The 23,045-nt window shown below is 42.0% G+C and overlaps 1 protein-coding gene across 4 annotated transcripts in view; it reads left to right on the forward strand.

Moving 5' to 3' along the window:
• KLHL2 (kelch like family member 2) overlaps window positions 1-17,799 on the forward strand; it is a 107,500-nt gene extending 89,701 nt beyond the window's left edge. For all 4 annotated transcript variants that reach the window (XM_048847616.2, XM_048847619.1, XM_048847618.2 and 1 more), the window contains 7 exons: window positions 2,111-2,228; window positions 2,843-3,040; window positions 3,800-3,901; window positions 4,837-4,965; window positions 15,415-15,555; window positions 15,767-15,910; window positions 16,684-17,799. In XM_048847616.2, coding sequence (XP_048703573.1) covers window positions 2,111-2,228; window positions 2,843-3,040; window positions 3,800-3,901; window positions 4,837-4,965; window positions 15,415-15,555; window positions 15,767-15,910; window positions 16,684-16,712 — 861 coding nt within the window. In that variant the 3' untranslated portion in view covers window positions 16,713-17,799. The remainder of the gene's footprint in view (window positions 1-2,110; window positions 2,229-2,842; window positions 3,041-3,799; window positions 3,902-4,836; window positions 4,966-15,414; window positions 15,556-15,766; window positions 15,911-16,683) is intronic.
• The last annotated feature ends 5,246 nt before the right edge of the window (window positions 17,800-23,045 follow it).

A 23,045-nucleotide genomic window follows, 5' to 3' on the forward strand; every position in this document is an offset into this window, starting at 1 on the left:
GAATGGCCTCTTTTTGTACTACAAGAAAAAGTAAATAGGCATGCCTAATTCACATTCTTTATCATTCATTATTTATTTAACATACCTCCACTATGTTGACTCTTATTTATGTCTTCTCCAAATTAAACAGTCCAAATGTTTTCAAATTCTCTTGATTATTGAAGTCTTGTCATGTGTAATAATTTTTGTCACCCATCTCTGAACTCCTTTAAACCTGCACAATGCACTTTACTAATTAGTTGCACTAGTAAAGTAGCAGAGTAATAAAAATATGTAAAACACCATGCTGAATGTCTGACATTAGAATCTTATCCTGAAAATCTTGAAAGACTTTGGGATGATTTTTTTAAACAGCATTACATTCTTTTCTTCTAAGTAGGTAACACTGAGTGTTATGATAATCGATATTTACATGCTCTTTCTTCTTTTCAATATTATTTGTTTAAACAGATACAAATTTTGGGCAGCAGAATTCTTAGTAAAGTTATGCTATGAAGTAAAGTTTCTAGATATTTTGGTCAATCTTTTGTTTCAACATTAATATGAGTACTCCTGGTTATCAGTCCTGTGCTGCTCACGAGAGAGAAACCGACAAGAAATTTGAGTCTATGTAGACATTAGGAGCTATATTCAAAATAGGAGTTTTCCTTTATTTTAAATAAATACTTACCAGTAAACTGGTACTTAATTTCAGTAGAAATTTAAAACTATATAGAAATTTAAATCCCAAAATTATAAACAGTCTCTAATTTGAGGCTAGATTACAGGCATCATTTACTGCACTGTGTCTACTCTGACCATTATAACCACGTATTTATGATTGTCTTTATTACTACCTTGACCCCCTCACCTCCCATTTGCCTGTTTAGCACTGACCCACCATGTGCAGTGGACAGAGGGGAGATATTTATACCCCGTGCACTCTGGAAGGAACTCTCCCATCAGTCACCAATCCACATCATTCACCCTCCCACCCCTGGAATCAGAGTCTAACCAGATTTTTATGATCTGCTGTTGGCATTGCACTAGTAACCTTTTTTCTTTTGGGATTGGTAAGGAATTTTGCCCTCACTGCCAGATTGGCCAACGCGGGGTGGATTTTTGTCACCTTCCCTGCAGCATGTCAGGGACCTGGTGGGGTGGTAGGTAAGGTGAGGTCAGGATGTTGCAACGTAGTAGATAGCAGTGTGGCAGGTGTCCTGTGCAGGATTTGTAACAGAGGGGCTCTGAACAGGGTTCAAAAAAGAACTAGATACATTCATGGAGGATAGATCCATCAATGGCTATTAGCCAGGATTGGCAGGGATGGTATCCCTAGCCTCCGTTTATCAGAAGCTGAGAATGGGCAACAGGGGATGGATCACTTGATGTACCTGTTCTGTTCATTCCCTCTGGGGCACCTGGCATTGCCACTGTTGGAAGACAGGATACTGGGCTAGATGGACATTTGGTCTGACCCACTGTGGCTGTTCTTACGTTCTTATTCACTGATAATCAGGAGTTGGAAGTGGATTTAGAGGAAGGCATCACCTAAGGAAACTGGGAAAAGGGAGATTGTGGCTCCTAATGCCTGGTATAGTGGGGAAACAACTCCACTTTTTTCCACCCCCCACCCTCTCTTAACCTTCATATGAGGGGAGCATGGCAAGGTCCCAGCAATAAGTTTGGAACCAGCTTGGAAAGCTGACGGCAGACCTCCAAAATAGGTGGAAACTATTAAGGAAAGAATGACGACCTGCACTGTATGATTTATTTCCAGATATATTAAGTGACTAAATTTGTGGCCTAATTAAACTACATCCATTACATCAAATCTTTATTCCTGTGTGGCCAGGGCAATCTGAATCTTTCCCATACAGCATGTATAACAAGGCCAGAATTCCTTTCTGTCTTCTTGCCTCAAATACTGCCTTTGCTGGAAAGATCACAAATTCCATGTTTCAGAAGTCTTTTTATTTTTTCTTAACTTGTAAGATATTAGGCATATATTTGGCTGAAATATCTTTTGATTATGGGCTGTACATAGAAATGTTTTTCTTTAGCACTTTAAAGCCTTTCAAATATTCCCATATGTGCAAATAAGCAGTAAATATTGTTGATTCCCTTGCAGTTGATGATGGTGGTTGGAGGACAAGCACCAAAGGCCATCCGTAGCGTGGAATGCTATGACTTTAAAGAAGAGCGCTGGCATCAGGTGGCTGAATTGCCTTCCAGAAGATGTAGAGCAGGTATGTGATGTATAGCCTAGCTGCTCTGTCTACAGCAATATTCAAAACCATGCTTATTCTTTCTTTACCACTTATTCTACATGCCCTGAGAAGTGCTGAGTATAGATTTCAATGGGAGCTGCAAGTGCTCATCGCCTCTAAAATTCAGGCCACTTACTTAAATTACTTTTTAAATATGGATTTAAATGCCTAACCTTAGATCATCCTAGTTTGAAAATTTGGTCTTTGTCTCTTTGTGCTTTAGTTCCCAATCTGTAAAATAGAACTTGCAATGATACTGAGGGTAAATCCATTAATGTATATGAGATGTTCAGATACTACAGTTTTATGTTTAAAGAATATGGAGAGAACCATTATGTAAAAATATTGTTGTTTAAAATGGCATTTAATGTAATACACCTGAGGAGCTGTAAGCAGAGATAAATCCAGCCTGCAGAACATTTTTGCATTAATGTCATGTAAAATTTAACGCTTAAACTGAATAAAGTGTCACTAAAAACCTGGTAATGTAATGCAATCTATATTATAAATTGTTACTTATTAAACACTGATGTGCTGAGAACAGTACAAAAGAAAGTCAGTGGTAAGGGAAAGTAAACTCTTGTGTTTTCAAGGCATGGTGTATATGGGTGGACTAGTTTTTGCTGTCGGTGGTTTCAACGGCTCTTTAAGAGTTCGCACAGTAGATTCCTATGATCCAGTGAAGGACCAATGGACCAGTGTTGCTAATATGCAAGATAGGAGAAGCACCTTGGGAGCTGCTGTATTAAATGGACTCTTGTATGCTGTAGGAGGATTTGATGGGAGTACAGGTATTTTATCTTTAAATACTACTGTGTTGGTTATTACAGTTTTAGCTACTATTGAAATAATCCTGTCAGATTTACTTATGCATCTTGATATTGTTCCTGGCATTTGAAATGAAAAAGACCAGGAAAGCCAAGTAGCCTTTGGGTAGTTGAACATTCCCTGGGAGGTGCTGGTCCTAGCACAAACTGTGTACTGAGTGGGAGCAATGATCTGTACTCCCACTTGCTAGAGTGCAGGTCCAAAGGACTAAACAGCATCTGAGCCACTGCAGAGCCAAATTCCTTCTCACTGTCCTATTACAGTACTCTGACAACTCCCTCATGAAAGATATGAGCCTAGGAGCCCCCTTCCTGTGTGCGTGTAGAACAGATTTTCTGTGTGTTTTCTGTAATGCAAATATGCACACTTATTCCTAATTCTTAGTGGTGTCTGAAGTGTGTGTGTGTGCACGCGCACACATGCGATGTGCACGTGTGTGTATGTACATGAACGTGTTGGTGAGCAGAAGGCTGTACCAAATAGCTCATCATTTAAAAAAAGAAAGGGAGAAATTTTTCTGACTCCCTACAAAGACTTTATTCACCATCCCTTATCCAAACATCACAGTATGTTGTGGGCTATCCAAATGATACTTCCCAGGCCACATGTATAGCCATTAATTGTTCTTAGAAAAAAATCTGACTGCAAATCTTAGCACGGAGAATTTCTAAAGACTGGATACTGTGAAGATGTCAATCACAGATTTTGTTCTGTTTTAACAGGTTTATCATCCGTAGAAGCTTATAATATGAAGACTAATGAATGGTTTCATGTAGCTCCCATGAACACAAGAAGGAGTAGTGTTGGTGTAGGTGTTGTTGGAGGTAAGTTTTTATGTCATCCGATAATGTTAGTTGTCTGTCTATGTCGCTGTCTGTACATTTGTAAGATTTTTTTTCTCAGTCAAATACTACATGTACAATAAATATATAGACTGGAAGGTTTTTGCAAAGCAGTCTAGTACTGATTGCAAACATCCAAATGTCCTTGTTATTGACTGAGAATAAGACAAGTACAGTTCTGAAAGTTTCTGCCTTTTCTCTCTGCTAGTGTTCAAAAATCAAGGTAGGGAATGGGACATTCTCAACTAAAAGGATAGATTAGTGGCACATTCAGTCCGTGACAAAGTAGAGGAAAACTTGATGTCTGCAAGTAGGGAAAAGGTTACCACAACTATTTATGCTATTTTCTGCCACATTGCAGAGCAGACTTTAAACTTTGTTTATATTTTTTCAAAACTCCTCTGTGAATATTGTTATTCAGCTCATGTGGACAGTGCAAAACTGTTATAATTGCTTTTTAAAAGCCACCTGAGAATAGGAAATATTTCGGTCATTAGACTAGGAGATTAGTTTATTACCCCATCTTAAATGGCCTTTAAGAAACATGTAGATGATTATAGCCATCCACTATCACTGGCACAACTTTTAGTAGAAACTGCTTTTTTTATGGTTTATTTTATTTAAAACAAAATATATGTATTCTGCTATATTAGAATATGAATTAGAATATCATATCCGCTTAAAATAACAGGGACCAGAGACGAATACTTCAGGCTAATTGTGTTTATGTAGGACCTCCCCCATAACCACTCTAAATTGGACTGCGAAAAACAACAGTAGAAGGTGTCACTGAATTGATGTTTTGCCTGCTTTCCTATATATAGCACATCAGAGTCTACGTACCTGTGTGTGTGTTAAAATACTTAAATTAATCTGTGTATACTATGGGGCGGGGGGCTTGGTGATTGCCTTTCTAGGTATTCTGTATGCTGTAGGTGGCTATGATGGGGCGTCACGTCAGTGCCTTAGTACGGTGGAATGCTATAATTCTAGTACAAATGAGTGGACCTATGTGGCAGAAATGAGCACTAGACGGAGTGGAGCAGGTGAGTGAACAAGAATTAACAAAATGAAAGCAAATTATTATATTGCAACCACAGAAACATGTTATTCCTTAAAATATAAAATACAGGCTGACCCTAATAGGACACTTCAGAATATTTACTTTTATTGTATGGTGGAGTTGACAAAAGCACTGCAGGTTACAAATGCAAAACTGTCCCATACAGTAGGGTTAGGCAAATGTTAAATATGCAGGGGTTTTCTACCCCCTTGTTTTGGTACTTTTTCGCATTTACCTACTAGACTTTTTAGGCTTCTTGGTATTATCATACAGAGTAATATACATGGAACGTCACATCCAGTGCTTTTACATTTCCAACTAAACTCCATTAAGCAGCTCATCAAATCACAGAAATCAGATAAGAGAGGCCTATGTCATCTAGGTCATCCCTTTCTTAGTGTAGGATTGCTTTCTCTAATAGGGATTTCAGTCTAACTTAAACTGTGCAAAGTGATTGGGCTTCCACCACCTCCTTTGGAAAACTTGTTCTGCAGTCTAAGTGATCTCGCTGTTAGGAAGTGTTCTCCTTATATTTGTCCTTAAGTTTCCATTCCTTAGTTTAATCCCATTACTTCTACTTATACAACCTTTGTTTCATCTTGAATAACCCCCTCATTACCTGTTGTTTATACCCTTCAAATATGTCTGGCTGTCATGTGCTGCCATCCCCTGTCATTTAGTCAGGCTGTACACATTTCTCTCTTTTAATCTTTCTTCAGAAGTAAATCTCTTGTATCCTTCTTTGAACTCCCTTCAGTTTTTTCTTTCTAGTATTGAAGTGCCCAGAATCTAAAACAATAATCTAAGTGTAATCTCGCCAAGACGTATGTGTGTGTTTTTGTTTTTTAAATATAACTCAAAATGCCAGAGTGACATCTACTTCTTGTTTGTTGAGATGATACTAATGCCATTTTGGGGCTGTTATATTGGGAACTCAAGCCAAGTTTGCTGATCATTGTCATCTCTCTTTTGGTATTCTAGGGTTTTCCAACTCATTGAATAGTAGTTTATTGCTCCAGATGTTTTCACGTGGTCTTTTCCAAATCAAATTTAATTTGAGTATTTTTCTGCCCATGTTTCTAGCCTCTTCAGGCCCCTTTATACTCTGGATGTCTTCCATAGTGTTTCTAGGCATATCCAATTTAGTATCCAGCAGGAGTTGCATTAATGTGCTTTTCTCCTTTTCCTTATGATCAAAAGAAACATTGCTGTAAATAAGACCTAATGGAACTTGGATTCCTAGGTGCACCCCAATAAATTTTCTACCACTTCTCCAATATTATACCTTGCCTTCTATAATTTATTCTATCTTTATTTATTGAACTCTATCAAGTTTCTAATCAATGTAGCAGTACTTAAATCCAATCCAAATGAATTATTTTTGAGTAGTAATTCATGACACTGTATTAAAACATTTACTAAAATCCAAATATTTCATCTACAGAGTTCCCTTCGGAGAACTATTTTGTAATTCTAGCTAAAAAAACCAAGAATTTGATTTGTTTATATCATAAAACTTGCTTAAAGTATTTGATTACATTTTTAGCTAAAATTACAAAATTAGTGCATCAAGGAATATGTCATATGTGGATTTTTAGTAAAACATTTTAGTATCTCATAAAATACTACTAATTAAACTACTTCTTCGAGTGATTGCTCATGTCGATTCCAAGTGTGGGTGCGCCATGTGCACAGTCATCGGAAGGTTTTTCCCCTAGCGGTACCCGTCGGATCAGCTGTGGAACCCCTGGAGTGGTGCCCTCATGGCAGTGTATATGGGTCCCTGCCGACCCGCCGCCTCTTCAGTTCCTTCTTATCGCCAGTGACAGTCGTTGGAGCAGCTTTCTCTCTCTCTTGCATTGAGCAAGCAATTTCATAGTGGACTGTTATCCGTTTTTCAGTAAATAGCTTTAAAAGTTTTAGTTAGTATTAGTGTTAGTAGTTAGGTTTTAGTTGGGGGTTTCCCCCCACACTACCCTTTGCTCCCGCTGGGGACTGGGGCTTGTCTTGGCCTTTGGGTTTCAAGCCATGAGGATCCTGCCTGAAGCCCATACAAACTGGAGACCCCCATGACTACTGTCTGAAGTGTCTGGGAGAGGCACACCAGTCCAACAGGTGGAAGATCTGCAGGGGCTTCAAGCCCAGAACTATAAAGGAGTGGGACTTTTGGCTGAAGCTCCTCTTGATGGAGTTGGCCCTTCATCCCCAGAGAGCCCAGGCGACATCTGACCCCATGCTCGGTACTTGGGTGCACAGTGCACCGGCCTTGGTGCGGGAGGCTTCAGCACAGAGAAAAGGCTCGGTTAAGGAATCTCGGTGGCACCACCATTCCCCAGCACCGAAGACCGGCTCCAATGCCAGTGCAAGGCACCACTCCCATTGGTCGGTGCCGCACAAAAAGAAAAGAGCAGACAGGGCGCTTCCCCACTAAAATAGTGGAGCAAGCAGGCACCAGTAGGGTGAGTCCCACGTTGGGACACTCAGCCTCAGCCCCATCTATACTGGCACTGTCGACTTCAGCCTTGCAGGGAGGTCCGTCGAGTCTGGTCCTGGTGGACTCCCCACTGCAGGAGGACCTGGAGGAGGACATAGGCCTTCTGTCCACACCGGACACATGTTAAGCTGCCAGGGACTTGATCGCCATGACAGCACAGTCTTGATCACCCTCTCCATGGCACCATTCCCCAGCACTGCCTCAATCCGCACCACCGTGGTCACAGAGATTCAACTATTCTTCGGAGTCAGAGGTGGACTCCTATGTCTCTAGGCTAGCTGGCACGGTCTGAGGCAGGACGAAGGGCAAACGAAGGGCAGGGGCCAGCCCAGTGGCCCTTTTGAACACCATGGGCCTACCACCAAGCCCAGGGGTTGGGCTCCAGATCCCTGTCCGTGGCCTCGGAGGTTTGGATCCCTCCTTCAGCCACCTCGGCAACCCAGGAGTCTCCCCATGGGCAGGACATGGACGTCCAGGTTGGCGCTGGGCACCACCGTTATCCCCTGTGCTGCTCAAGGTGTCACCACTCAGGGCGACTCCCATGAGCCAGAGGGTCAAGACAACCCAGTGCCCCCGAGGGCGTCGTCCTCGTCCACCCCAGATGAGGTGGTGGTGGGTACCTCTACTATGCTGCCTTCCATAGACTCCAGGGTGCATCAGGACCTGCTGAAGAGCGTGGCCCAGAACCTAAATATGCAGGCAGAGGAGGTCTCTGAGGAGACCGATCTGATGGTAGACATTCTGATCCCTGAAGAACCTTTGAAGGAAGTGTTGCCCCATATCAAGACTATCCAAAACACCACTAAGGTGTTGTGGCACACACCTGCCTCTATCCCCCTGCATGGTCAAGGGTGTGGAATGCAAATTCTTTGTGCCGTCCAAAGGGCACGAGCGGCTCTTTACCCACCCGCAGGTGGGTATGCTGGTGGTGGAGGCAGCTAACCACAAGGAGCAGCAGGGACAGCTGGGGTCTTCCCCCAAATCCAAGGACACTAAGAAGCTGGACCTCTTCAGTTGGAAAGTGTACTCCACTGTGGGGCTACAGCTTCGCATAGCAAACCAGCAGGCGGTATTCAGCCGTTACTGCTACAACTCCTGGAATACCTTGGCCAAGTTCCAGGAATTGCTCCCCATGGACTCCCACTCGGAGTTTGGCACAGTCTTGGAGGAAGGCAAGGTGGTCGCAAGGATCTCACCACAGGCCACCTTGGACTCGGCAGATTTGACTACATGCATGATGGCTACTGCCATAGCCATGAGGAGCAGCTCATGGCTTCAGGTCTCATGAATACTATGCCCACATGAGATCAGAATACTATCCAGGACCTACCCTTTCACTGCTCTGGGCTCTCTTCAGAGCAGACCGACTCTTGGCTTCTTGGCTCGGGGACTTGCCCTTAAATCCCTGGGGCTACACAGGCTGGCTCCCGCAGCGGAAGCCATTCAAACCTCAGCCCACCCGCACGCTTCTACTCTGCTCCTCCCAGACAAGATTATAATAGGAAGCGGGGCAGGAGTAGCAGGAGGCGCCTCTCTCAATCCTCCTTTGGCCACGGCCAAGCAGTGGTGAAACAGCCCTCGGCCTCAAAACCAAACTTTTGAAGATGCACGTGAGGATGGAGCTCCAGCCCAACTCCCGGATCCTTCCCCTCTCTTTGTGAATCATCTATCCCATTTCTACTGTGGTCTCAAATAACCTCAGACCGATGGGTCTTGAGCACGGTAGAATTGGGATATTCTATCCAATTTTGTTCCCTTCCCCCTTTGCATCCCTCCTCCCCCCCTCAACAGATTCATGAAGAGATTGAAGTTCCGCATGGTCTACCTGGCTTCCATCATTCCCTCTCTGGATCTGGGGAACTGGTACGCTGCCCTCAACTTGAAGGACACGTACTTTCACATGTCCATAATCCTGTCCCACAAACGACTCGTGTGCATGACTTTCCTCAGGTGTGGCCTCATTCTTAACATGGCAAAGTCAACCATAACCCCTACTCAGAGGATAGAGTTCCTTGGGGCCCTTCTCAACTCCACCCTGGCCAGAGCATCTCTTCCGGGAGCTTGTTTCCTCGCCATGAACGCCATCATAAGATATCAGCAGATTTCCCAACATGACTGTATGGAATTGCTTAAAGTTGCTTGGGCACATGGCAGCTTGCACGTCTGTGGTGCAGCATGTCAGAATGCGGCTACGTCCCCTTCAGGCTTGGCTAGCTCTAGTTTACAGGCCGAACCAAAACCACCTAGACAGACTGGTCACTCTTACTACTCAGGTTCTTTAGTCCCTACGATGGTGGCTCGACCCGCAAACAGTGTGTGTGGGAATACCCTTCTCCAAACCTCAGCCGACGCTGTCACTAGTCACAGATGTGTCAGCAATGGGATGGGGAGCGCACCTAAGCGATCTCAGGTCTCAGAGTCAATGATCCCAGTCAGAACTTCCACTGCACATCAACATCAAGGAGCTGCATGCGGTGCACCTCGTTTGCCAGACGTTTCAAACCCATCTACAGGGCAGATGTGTATCGGTACTGACAGTCAATATTCTATATAATGTTCTATATAAACAGACAGGGTGGTGTTCACCTCAGCAGGTCTTTTGACGGCCATGAGTGGTCTCTTTGCCCAGACATCACCATAAACATTTTCCAGAGGTGGGGACCTCCCCAGATAGACCTGTTCATGACATGGCACAACAGGAAGTGTCAGCGGTTCTGCTCCTTCCTGAATCACAGCCAGAGCTTGCTCGCAGACGCCTTTCTCCTGTCCTGGAAAGGGCACCTGCTGTATGCATCCCCGCCGTTCCCACTCATCCACAAGGTCCGACGAGACAAGGCATTGTTAATATTGATAGCACCAGCATGGCCACATCAGCACTGGTTCACCACGCTGCTGGACCTGTCAGTGGATACGCCTATAACTCTGCCCCTGATTCTGGAGTTGATCACACAGGATCATAGCTGCCTCCTGCACCCCATCCTAGAGTGTCTCCACCTCACAGCATGGAAGATCCATGACTGATCCTGTTAGAACTCATGTGATCAGATTCCGTTAGGCAGGTGCTCCTTGGCAGCAGAAAACCTTCTACACATGCCACTTACCTAGCTAAGTGGAAGAGATTTTCAATTTGGTCCATTGCAGGCCTTGACTCCCTTCATCTTGGACTATTTACTTCATTTAAAGCAGCAGGGGCTGACAGTATCATCAATAAAGGTGCACCTGGCCGCGATTTCAGCTTTCCATCCCAGCTCAATGGACCTTCAGTATTTGCTAACCCTATGGTTGGATGCTTCCTCAAGGGGCTAGACAGATTGTACCCTCAAGTAAGACAGCCGATTCCCCCATGGCATCTTAATCTGGTGCTCTCGAGATTGATGGGCGCTCCCTTTGAGCCCTGGCGACTTGCTGTCTCCTTTACCTCTCTTGGAAGGTGGCATTCCTCGGGGCTATGACTAGGAGGGTATCTGAGCTCAAGTCCCTGATGTACGAGCCTCCTTATACTGTGTTTTACAAGGATAAGATGCAGTTGCAGCCTCACCCAGCTTTCCTCCCAAAGATGGTTTTGCAATTTCATATGAATCAGGACATTTTTCTGCCAGTGTTCTTCCCTAAGTTACGTGCCACTAACCGAGAACGTATGCTCCATTCCTGGGATGTCAGATGGGTGTTAGCCTTTTACGTCGAGCGGACGAAGCCATTTAGGAAATCAACCCAGGTCTTCGTAGCAGTTGTGGAGCCGATGGGAGGGTTACCGGTGTCATCCCAAAGGATCTCTTCTTGGATCATGGCTTGTATCAGGGTGTGCTATGACTTAGCAAAGATGCCGGCCCCAGCGTGGACAGCTCAGTCCATGAGAGTGCAAGCTTCATCTGCAGCTTTCCTGGTGCAGATCCCTATTCAGGACATCTGCAGGGCAGTGATATGGTCATCTGTTCACACCTTTACGTCACGCTACGCCATCACACAGCAGGCTAGAGACGATGCCTCATTTGGTAGAGCTGTGCTACAGTCTGCCACTCAGTGAACTCCAATCCCTCCTCTGGGGGACTGCTTGGGAGTCACCTACTTGGAATTGACATGAGCAATCTCTCAAAGGAAAAAAAAAACAAAACCGTTACCTACCTTTTGTAACTGTTGTTCTTTGAGATGCGTTGCTCATGTCCATTCCAAGACCCACCCGCCTCCCCTCTGTCAGAGTATCTGGCAAAAAGGAACTGAAGAGGCGGCAGGTTGGCAGGGACCTCTATACCCTGCCATGAAGGCACCACTTCAGGGAGCTCCACAGTCGACCCAATGGGTACTGCTAGGGGAAAAACTTTCCGACGACTGGGCACACACACACCTACTTGGAATGGACATGAGCTTGGAGATGAGAAGCAGATTAAAAACTGGCCAAAGGATTATAAAAAGGGCACTAATAAATATTAGTGATATCTAACACTGTACTAAAAATTGTGAGGGAGTTCCTTCTCCTCTCCCTGACTGTTTTGTGGAAGCTCATTTATAGGGGCCTGATCTGGCAGACAAGCTTGGAGTTACCAGCTTGGGCCTTGCAGGTGAGTTAGGTAGAGAAACACCTCTCTTCCCATGGTTACAGCATCGCTCTGGGACTTGGGCATCCAGCTATCTAGAGTGGGCTGCAGTGTGCAGGAGCAGAGGCAGATACGTAGGCAACTAGGAAACTTCTACTGCAAAAAATTAGGTGCTGAGCTAGTTTAGGCACCTGCACAGATCAGCAGCAGTTGAGTTGGGGTTTTGTGAATCTCAATGGGACTTGGTTCTAAGATTTAGACCCTAAAGTTGTAGTTAGGCACCAAAGTCCTTTTGTGAATCTAGCTCTAAAAATGTTCAGATTTTTTTTCTCTTACATTCCATTATTTTACTCAGAACTGAAATTCTTAGCTGGTAATTGCCAGGACCACTTTTTTCTAAGTTTTGACTTTCAGCTGCCTGATCCCTTTAGAGCCACCTACCTCTCAGCTGATCAGCATAGGGATGGAAGTCATATCTGCTCCTGGCTACAGCTGAGAGGAGTGCGCTGCACCACACAGGGATGAGGATCTTAAATCCCATGTCCTCCGGGCCTTTTGGGAGGGGTAAAGGGTAAGACAAGGACCAGGAAAATGGGTAGGAGAAGAAAACAAAAGAACTGAAAATGCAAGAGGACGACAACAAGAAGATACAGATGGAAGGAGTAAGAAATGAGGTATGACTTATAAATCCAGGTTGGTGGAGGCGAAATAAAGGATTGACCAAAGGGGAGTGGGAGACAGTATTAAAAAGTAATATGTTAAATGGTTGGGTTTTGAGAAGTAAATATAGTAAACAATAAGGCCAGCGGCTACAGTAGGGTGGAGTTAGGGAAGAGAGATGGGACAAAATAGCAACGAAACCCAATCTTTTTATATATTTGGTTTGTCTATATGACTGCATCTCAAATTTGTGATAAAAATCTCATCCTTCCTCAGGCCCTCTCATATTGAAAGCCGTACAACATATATGCTGTGTGATACTCTACACTAAAGTGAGATCACAGAGCAGGAGAAAGAAAAGTGATACAATGTTGCATTCTGATCGATGTTATAGCCATAAGCAATAGCAACCAAAATACCCATTAGCTGAACTGAATGATAGTCCATACTGAGTATCACTGATAAAGCAATGGATAACATGATTTTATAATGTTGGTATAGTGATGTTTTATGGTAGCTATTTTTTTAGACTTTTATTACTTCCTAATTATTCCAGTCTCCCTCCTTTTTGGTTTTCTTATTGAAGACAGATATGAAAATTTAAATATTAAGTATTTCAGCAGAGGTCATGTCCCTCTTTATGTATTAATGGCCTTACTATATAATATATTTTCCCCAAAGTATATTGTTGAAAATCCTTGATAGTCACCTCACACTTTGGCTGGACAAACTGGAGAAATGTCTGAAGTAAATAGGATGAAATTCAGTAAGGACAAATGCAAAGTACTCCACTTAGGAAGGAACAATCAGTTTCACACATACAAAATGGGAAATGACTGCCTAGGAAGGAGTACTGCAGAAAGGGATCTGGGGGTCATAGTGGACCACAAGCTAAATATGAGTCAACAGTATAACACTGTTGCAAAAAAAGCTAACATAATTCTGGGATGTATTAGCAGGAGGATTGTAAGCAAAACACAAGAAGTAATTCTTCTGCTCCACTCTGCTCAGATTAGGCCTCAACTGGAGTATTGTGTCCAGTTCTGGGAACCACATTTCAGGAAAGATGTGAACAAATTGGAGAAAGTCCAGAGAAGATCAACAAAATGATTAAATGTCTAGAAAACATGACCTATGAGGGAAGATTGAAAAAATTGGGTTTGTTTAGTCTGGAAAAGAGAAGACTGAGAGGGGACATGATAACAGTTTTCAAGCACATAAAAGGCTGTTACAAGGAGGAGGGAGAAAAATTATTGTTCTTAACCTCCGAGGATAGAAAAAGAAGCAATGGGTTTAAATTGCAGCAAGGGAGGTATAGGTTGGACATTAGGAAAAACTTCTTGTCGGGATGGTTAAGCACTAGAATAAATTGCTTGGGCAGGTTGTGGAATCTCCATCATTGGAGATTTTTAAGAGCAGGTTTCCATACACTTGTCAGGGATGGTCTAGATAATATTTAGTCCTGCCACGAGTGCAGGGGACTGGACTAGATGACTTCTCGAGGTCCCTTGCAGTCCTACGATTAACTTTTTCTAACCATAATCTTTTCTCTGAGCTCCATAACTGATCCTGTGTATTCCTATTTGGTTCCCTCTCCCTTTTCATTTGCAATATAGGTTTTATTTTAAACTCTTAATCTTTTGTGAAGCCCTTTATGAAACCACATTTGGCCAACTCTTATAGCTTACACTTTTTTGTTGAGCAGTCAGTGCCATCATTGTCTCCTGGGATTCCTCAGCCAACTTCCATACTGGTGAATTTTAATATTTCTGTTTGTCATACATTACTTACTAGTGTCTTAACTCCAAAAACTTTCCTTTCTGAAATCTTCTATGCTAATACTGTTTTGTTCTATTATCCCATTTCTTATTATAGTGGTGAATAAGCAGCTGTTATCACTGGTTCCAGGTTTTCCTAGGATTCTCAGATTTTCAGTTGATTCATACTTATCAGTAAGAAGTAGATCCAGTCTGACTTCACCTGTTCCTTGAGTTGCTCCTTATAGATTGATAAAGTTGTTCTTAACATAAAGATAAATATACACTAAGATGTTTATTTGACACAGATATGGGTTCTGTACCCCATGAGTATGGAATCCTTTGGGTTTTTGAGCACCTTTAGTGTTGGTTCAAGGAACGTTTAGTGTTATCCACCAGTTTGTAGCAGATGCCCACTGTAGTTTCCTGGTTGTTTGTTCATTCATTGTATGTTCATGCCCAGTGAAGTATTCCATAACTTCATTGTCAGCTTGTTTCAACATACTTTTGATAGATATGTAGTGCCACTCTTGCACCTCTTCTTTTCTTTCTGCTGTGTAGATTGTACCCAGCTCTATTTAGATTCATTTATATGGCTCATCTTGCCTGGTTTCCATTATACCACTGGATCATAGCCCATAATTTAGTATAATTTCTAACTGGTGCTTACTTCCAGTACTCTGTATTTGCATAGATATTCAGTACATTTATTCTTTGCTTATTCCTAATCTTCTGTTGAAGAACAGCTCTAATCTTTGTATGCTATGATAAGCCCAGTCACACAAGGCCTCTAATCAATGTCTTGCCTTTACCAATTTGTAATCATTTCTTTAGTTTAACATGTTCTGACCCACATTTCTTTTGAGAGGGTTTCTAACTCTGATTGTGAAATAGGGTTTACATTTATAAATACACTCTGTACTGGCTTTCCCTGATACTCAGTCATAGCCATTCTTCTATTGATTTTGAGTGTTTTTGTATTTTTACAGGTGTTGGTGTGTTAAACAACTTATTGTATGCAGTAGGTGGTCATGATGGTCCTTTGGTTAGAAAAAGTGTTGAAGTATATGATCCTGCCACCAGTACATGGAGGCAGGTTGCAGATATGAACATGTGCAGAAGGAATGCAGGTATATACTGTAGTTTAGAAATATTGTTCTTTAAAATGCTATTAATGTGGCTACGTATCTATTCTGTACATGCTTCTACCTCTCTTTAATATTTTCTGCTTCTTTACTAAAGCCTCAAAATGGAAGGCATGATTTCACTATGTAAGCAAGCAAATAGGTGTGCGCTTTCTGTAAATTTCTGTCTTATTGCAACTATTTTCCTTTTTAATAGGGGTTTGTGCTGTATATGGCCTGTTATATGTAGTTGGAGGAGATGATGGTTCCTGTAACTTGTCAACAGTGGAATATTATAACCCAACAACTGATAAATGGACAGTTGTGTCCTCTTGTATGAGTACTGGAAGGAGCTATGCAGGTAATGGGTATATAGTTTTTTAAACTGCTCACAATTACTTTGAAAGTAGTACCTCAAGTGAGTTGTGTGACAAAACATCCAAAGAGTAAAATGTCCCAGGTAAAAATCTATTGCACGGAAAGACCTGTTTTTTAAAGTATATTTTGTACAGTGCCTGGTCCTGGTCCAGAATTAGGGCTCCTAATTATCATAATATCTATCACCACACTATCATAATATAAATAAAAATATTATTTCTTAAATTCATTTAAAAGCAAAATATTGTACTAAAATTGTATGAAAAATCTGGTTGTTTTGGATAGCACACTTTATTTTCTTCTCGGTATTCACTAAGAAGTACAATTTATGTTAAAGTGGCTGGAAACTTACTTTAGGATCTGACTTTGGGGGGAGGAGGACATTCTTTAAATGAGCCTGATCGTTAGATGTGCTGGGAATCCATCCACTGAAAATCAGATCCCTTTGAGGATCTTGGCTCACATTTTTGGGAAAACAGAAAATGTGTAATATAAACAAGTGCATGATAAAGATGTTATGCTACTGATAATCAAACTGAATTAATGGTGAAAGGTTAATCTTTGTGTTGAGTAACATGGGTTGAACATTTTTGGATATTTGCCTTAAATTAATGCACATATAGATATATATTTTTGATGGGTATAAATCATTGTATGAAATCTTGTATTTCTTGTAATACTTTTGGAAGTTGTCTTTTTTGAAAAAACGCGGTCAAATAACTTACACTTTAATCTTGTGATTCTCTTATTCTATAGGTGTTACAGTTATTGACAAACCATTATGAACAGCGAAAAGATTTTCAGCTTAATTATGTACTAAGGGCCGGCTTCAACAAGTGTTTTTGAAGTGACTGAGAATCAAAGCACTTCTCTACTTGTAGCTGCACATTGAGTCACAGTGGAAGGTGTGACGGTCTGCAATTACGTATGACAGATAATGAAGATTACTCTAGGTAGAAGCAACGTGTAGGATTATTCTGCATTGAGCAGCAGCTGACTGAATTTTTATAAATGCTAGTGGACCACAGTTTTTATTTGCAAGGCCTTCGAACAAAAAATCACTTTCAAAAGGACCAATTCATGTCAGTTGTGACTGACAAATGGATTATTCAGTGAAGAATGGTAAAGTGATGTGTATTCTGGTGAAAGTAAATTTTTGTCTTATTTTTTCCCAGAGACTGTAGATCCATGAACTGTAAGTCTTCAGGATGGGTATTGAATCCCACTTCAGTAGTACAAGCTGGCATGGGAATAAACATGTTTTGTTTTTAATAACAGTTTTCATTACATGAATATAGTGTGTGTGTGTGTATGTGAGAGTATAGGTTGCTTTCCATTAACACTCTTCAAAACTTGATTATATTATTTATAATTGGCAAAGTACTTTGAACTATGTCAGTACTCTATGTTGTAAAACAGGGTTGTATTTTTTTTATAACAATGCTTAACACTACTAAATGCCATTTAAAGAGAATGGAGAAGACACAGCATTTCTTGAATGGTATAATGCCAAAATCTTTTATGAAAAAGTTTAGTTGCCTGTACTTATTTAAGATTTTTCTTTGTTTAATCTTGGTCATGTTTAGGTGAATTCCTTTATTACCTTTTTATGAAAAGGTGGTTATTTGGCATGAACATAACTGCAAGTTTATAATGAATGTATGGAATTCAACTGAGCTTGCATGGTATTAAGAACTATCTATGTGTAACTTAGCTGCTATTAACAAATATGAAAAAACTTACTCTATGTGCCCATGTTTGTGGAGCAACTATCGTTTTTATTCATGGATGACCTTTTAAATATGACCAAAACTATTGTACGCTTTGAGCTATTTTCTTTAAATAATAAAAGTTTGTATATTTGTTTCATAATGCTAAGGAGTTGGTTAAAACTTGTTTTGAGAAACACAAGCTTCACAACAAATACATTTGAGATCAACAAACAGTCAAAAGTTGTTTGGAAAAACTTGTGTTAACCTAAATACAAGAATAAAATGTAAGTGATTTGAAGAGGGGACTGCCAGGCTGTAACCGTGCCTTTGTGGGTTACAACAGGGAATACCAAATTCAGGACAAACTGCTGAGAAATAGGGCAGACAAACCCCAAAACTGGTGGTTATTCTCCCATAAGATATACCAAACCAGCAATGAAAGCAAACTTCTGTTTCATCACACTGCCTAACAAGAAGTCAGAAAAGCAGTTTCCTTAGGCATTCCAGTCCTGGATTCAATATCCAGGGACAAGAGTTAAAGATGAGTAGTTATTTAAATCAGTTTTATCAAACAAAAGGTTCTTCTGATCCCAAAGGACCAGCCACATACCCAGGTTAATATACAACTCGGATCTTACCAAATAATCACACTGTTGCCAATCCTTTAGTATCTAAAATCTAAAGGTTTATTTATAGAAAGAAAGAAAGGTGAGAGTTATAAAATTGGTTAAAGGAATCAAATACATACAATAAATGCAAAGTTCTTGGTTCAGGCTTGTAGCAGTGATGGAATAAACTGCTGGCTTAAATCAGGTCCCTGGTTGCTTCCAAATGATTAGAAGGTCCTCAGTCCTGTGGTTAGAATGCTCCCATTAGCATAAGTCCATAGTCCAGAGGCTTGAGCAGGAAATAGGGAAAATGAAGATGTTTCCAGCACCTTTTGTAGCTTCTCTCAAGTGAAGGGAATCTCGTTGTTATCACTGTGGAAAATTACAAGTAAAAATGGTGTTTGGGGTCACATGGGCAAGTCATATGTCCATGCATGATTTTGCTTAGTCATACCAGGAAAGTCCATTAAGTGTAGATAGGCATTTCCCATGGTCCATTGTGAGTTAAATGTTCCTTGATGAGCCACTTAATTTGAATAGTCCCTTCAAGATGTGCAGGCTAAATACCTTGTGGGTGTTACCCCAGGAGCAAACGTTTGAAATCCAGGTATAGAGCCAATACTCATAACTTCAAATACAAAAATGAAACATGCATACTAATAGCATAATCATATTCAGCAAATCATAACCGTTCATAGACACCTTACTTGACATAATTTATACAAGATTTGCTGTAATTATGTAACAGTGGTAGCAACAATGATCTATGTGGTCATAGTTTAATATGATAACATTACACAGGCTGAGGAAATAGGTACTGGAATATAGAACCTTTCATTTATAGGTTACCAGTTCAAATCCACCCCAGGTAAGTAACAGAAAATTACCACCATCGGATGGCAGGTTTTTTGGCCCATGATAGCTCTAAGGGCATGTCTACACAATTAGTTGCGGCAAGCTGGGGTGCAAATCTACCCCACACTAGCCTGCTATGGGCTCTCTGTGTGGTCTCTGCAGACATGTATTAACAGTTGGGTAATGCGCATTGATCTCAACCCATTTCAAAGAGGACCAAAATGAACCAATGAACTGTTATTACGCATCAGCAGAGTCCAAGGCAGGCTAGCGTGGGGTAGACTCACACACCAGCTTGCTGTGAACTGAATGATCATGTAGACAAGCCCTTAGTAGGTGGTCTCTGTCCAGTTCCTAGTGAACGAGTATCCATGTCACAAAACCACCACCACAGTTGCAAATAATTAGCCTGCTTTTTGGCAGTGTCAGGAAAGATGCCAAGGATTTAATGGACCATGGATAGAGAATTTTACCCTCTCATTCTTAGAAATGATTCCTTGTGAACTTAGCCTATAAACTCTGTGGGGGCAGATACATCCTCTTTGTTTCTGCACAGTGCTTACTCGTGGTCAATAACTAGGGCTCTTCAGTGCTACAACAATACAAATGATTAACGTGGTTGAGACACACAGGTGATATCATGGAAGAAAGCTTATACTTCTGCTGGCTGTACTGTATATATTATATGAAGTTGAGGATTGCAATTTCCACATTCTAGTTTTCACCAACACTAAAATTTCCTTTATTTTAAAAGAAAAGATAGAATAGAACACAAACTCCTCACAGTACAATAGAACCAATTTGATAAAGGTCAACCTGATAAAATGGGACACTATTATTTTACCTGAAGAATGATTTCTTCTTTAAAGCTAACATAAAATTCTCACTCTTGAACTCTGATGGACTTGAATTCACCTAGATTTTTTTTACTTCAATAAGGTGGTAGTGGCAGTTACAGTGTATGGCAAGAAGAAAGTCAAGGAAAGTGTGGGCCCCTTACTGAATGAGGGAGGCAACCTAGTGACAGAGAATGTGGAAAAAGCTAATGTACTCAATGCTTTTTTTGCCTCTGTCTTCACAAACAAGGTCAGCTCCCAAACTACTGCACTGGGCAGCACAGCATGGGTAGGAAGTGACCAGCCCTCTGTGGAGAAAGAAGTGGTTCAGGACTGTTTAGAAAAACTGGACGAGCACAAGTCCATGGGGCCGGATGCACTGCATCCAAGAGTGCTAAAGGAGTTGGCGGATGTGATTGCAGAGCCATTGGCCGTTATCTTTGAAAACTCATGGCGATCAGGGGAAGTCCCGGACGACTGGAAAAAGGCTAATAAAGTGCCCATCTTTAAAAACAGGAAGAAGGAGGATCCTGGGAACTACAGGCCAGTCAGCCTCACCTCAGTCCCTGGAAAAATCATGGAGCAGGTCCTCAAGGAATCAATTCTGAAGCACTTAAGAGGAAAAGAAAGTGATCAGGAACAGTCCGCATGGATTCACCAAGGGCAAGTCATGCCTGACTAATCTAATTGCCTTCTATGACGAGATAACTGGCTCTGTGGATGAGGGAAAAGCAGTAGACATGTTGTTCCTTGACTTTAGCAAAGCTTTTGACACGGTCTCCCACAGTATTCTTGCCAGCAAGTTAAAGAAGTATGGGCTGGATGAATGGACTATAAGGTGGATAGAAAGCTGGCTAGATTGTCGGACTCAACGGGTAGTGATCAATGGCTCCATGTCTAGTTGGCAGCCGGTATCAAGTGGAGTGCCCCAAGGGTCAGTCCTCGAGCCAGTTTTATTCAATATCTTCATAAATGATCTGGAGGATGGTGGGGATTGCACCCTCAGCAAGTTTGCAGATGACACTAAACTGGGAGGAGGGGTACATACGCTGGAGAGTAGGGATAGGATACAGAGGGCCCTAGACAAATTAGAGGATTGGGCCAAAAGAAATCTGATGAGGTTCAACAAGGACAAGTGCAGAGTCCTGCACTTAGGACGGAAGAATCCCATGCACTGCTACAGACTAGCGACCAAATGGCTCGGCAGCAGTTCTGCAGAAAAGGACCTAGAGGTTACAGTGGATGAGAAGCTGGATGTGAGTCAACAGAGTGCCCTTGCTGCCAAGAAGGCCAATGGCATTTTGGGCTGTATAAGTAGGGGCATTGCCAGCAGATCGAGGGACGTGATCGTTCCCCTCTATTCGACATTGGTGAGGCCTCACCTGGAGTACTGTGTCCAGTTTTGGGCCCCACACTACAAGAAGAATGTGGAAAAATTGGAAAAGGTCCAGCGGAGGGCAACAAAAATGATTAGGGGACTGGAACACATGACTTGAGAGGCTGAGGGAACTGGGATTGTTTAGTCTGCGGAAGAGAAGAATGAGGGGGGATTTGATAGCTGCTTTCAACTACCTGAAAGGGGGTTCCAAAGAAGATGGATCTAGACTGTTCTCAGGGGTAGCAGATGACAGAACAAGGAGTAATGGTCTCAAGTTGCAGTGGAGAAGGTTTAGGTTGGATATTATGAAAAACTTTTTCACTAGGAGGGTGGTGAAACAGTGGAATGCGTTACCTAGGGAGGTGGTGGAATCTCCTTAGAAGTTTTTAAGGTCAGGCTTGACAAAGGCCTGGCTGGGATGATTTAGTTGGAGATTGGTCCTGCTTTGAGCATGGGGTTGGACTAGATGACCTCCTGAGGTCCCTTCCAACCCTGATATTCTATGGCCTACCTTTCCACTCAGCATGTGCTACCAACTGCCACCATCTCAGTACCTAGAATCTTCCAGGTAGTTCCTCCTTGACTTCAGTCAACAAGGAGTCTTCCAACAGGTAGTACATCCAACTTTTGCATCAGTTGTTGCTGCTTTTATTCTCATCAAACCTCCCTTCCCCCCCATTTGTCTCTCTGGGTCTTCTCTTTTGTTGACCAGCCTGCCAGTCAGTTAAGTCAGCTCATAATAAATATTTTGGTCACTACTGTGTTTCAGTGCTCTGAGTTGTTGATTTAAAGAACTAATAGATGTGACCTTTTTAATTTCAACTGCATTATTCAACTCAGAGAACATCGTGCTTCAAGTGCTTGTGTGTCTCTCTTCATATTCTACTCTTGCACCTTAGATGCTTGAACAGAGACATTTAGGTAGCAGTGTCATTTGGGGCCTGGCATGCTCCCTCAGTATCCTCATGCCCCATATTGAAGGCATGAAGGTCAGAGTGGCCCAAACACCACTCAGTTCTTTCTCACCAGCTGTGGCTGCAAGCCAGAGCTATTCAGTGTTTGTGTCTTGATATTGTCTCTGAAATTATTTACCTTAGACAATGTAGATAGACAATGTTGGTTTAGGTGTTAGTTGCCAATCCCCAGCATTGGAAGAGGGGAAGCTCATTTGAAATATTGCGCTTATTTGTAGTTTTGTAACTGGTAAATAGATGCCCAGTTAAATAACACCTAATATTACTTCCTATATGGTGACAATTTGAAATTAATCAGCAGAGGTAGCTGACCTGTTTTACAGATAAGTACCTCTTGACTCTCAAAGGAGTATGATTTAAGGCATGACAAGCAACCACAAAGACAGAAAATCTCAGTGGCCACACCCTGTGAATAGTGTTAACTCCCTTGTCAGAAGTATGAAACAGGCTAGGCGTACATCAAGCTACTAGCTGAGGCAGAGACAGAAAATATCAAGCTCCCTCCAGTGGGGCCTCAGTTGCACTAGTAAAAGGCAGGGCCAGCTCTCCCCCCTTCGGCTAGTGGACCCAGATGTTTGCCTGGATAGCCCGGAGTAGAACCATGCTGTGCCTGCTCCATGGGGGCCTGAACCCCATGGAAGCTGGCCCTGACATCACCCTGTTGGAATTATTTGAAAGTAATATTATTAGGGGAGACGGGACACTAATTTTAAGCAGAAATTCCTTTATTAAGCCCACAGCCCAAATAGTATTTT

The sequence above is a fragment of the Caretta caretta genome, chromosome 4 (assembly GCF_965140235.1).
Source record: "Caretta caretta isolate rCarCar2 chromosome 4, rCarCar1.hap1, whole genome shotgun sequence".
In the NCBI taxonomy this organism is placed as follows: Eukaryota; Metazoa; Chordata; order Testudines; family Cheloniidae; genus Caretta; species Caretta caretta.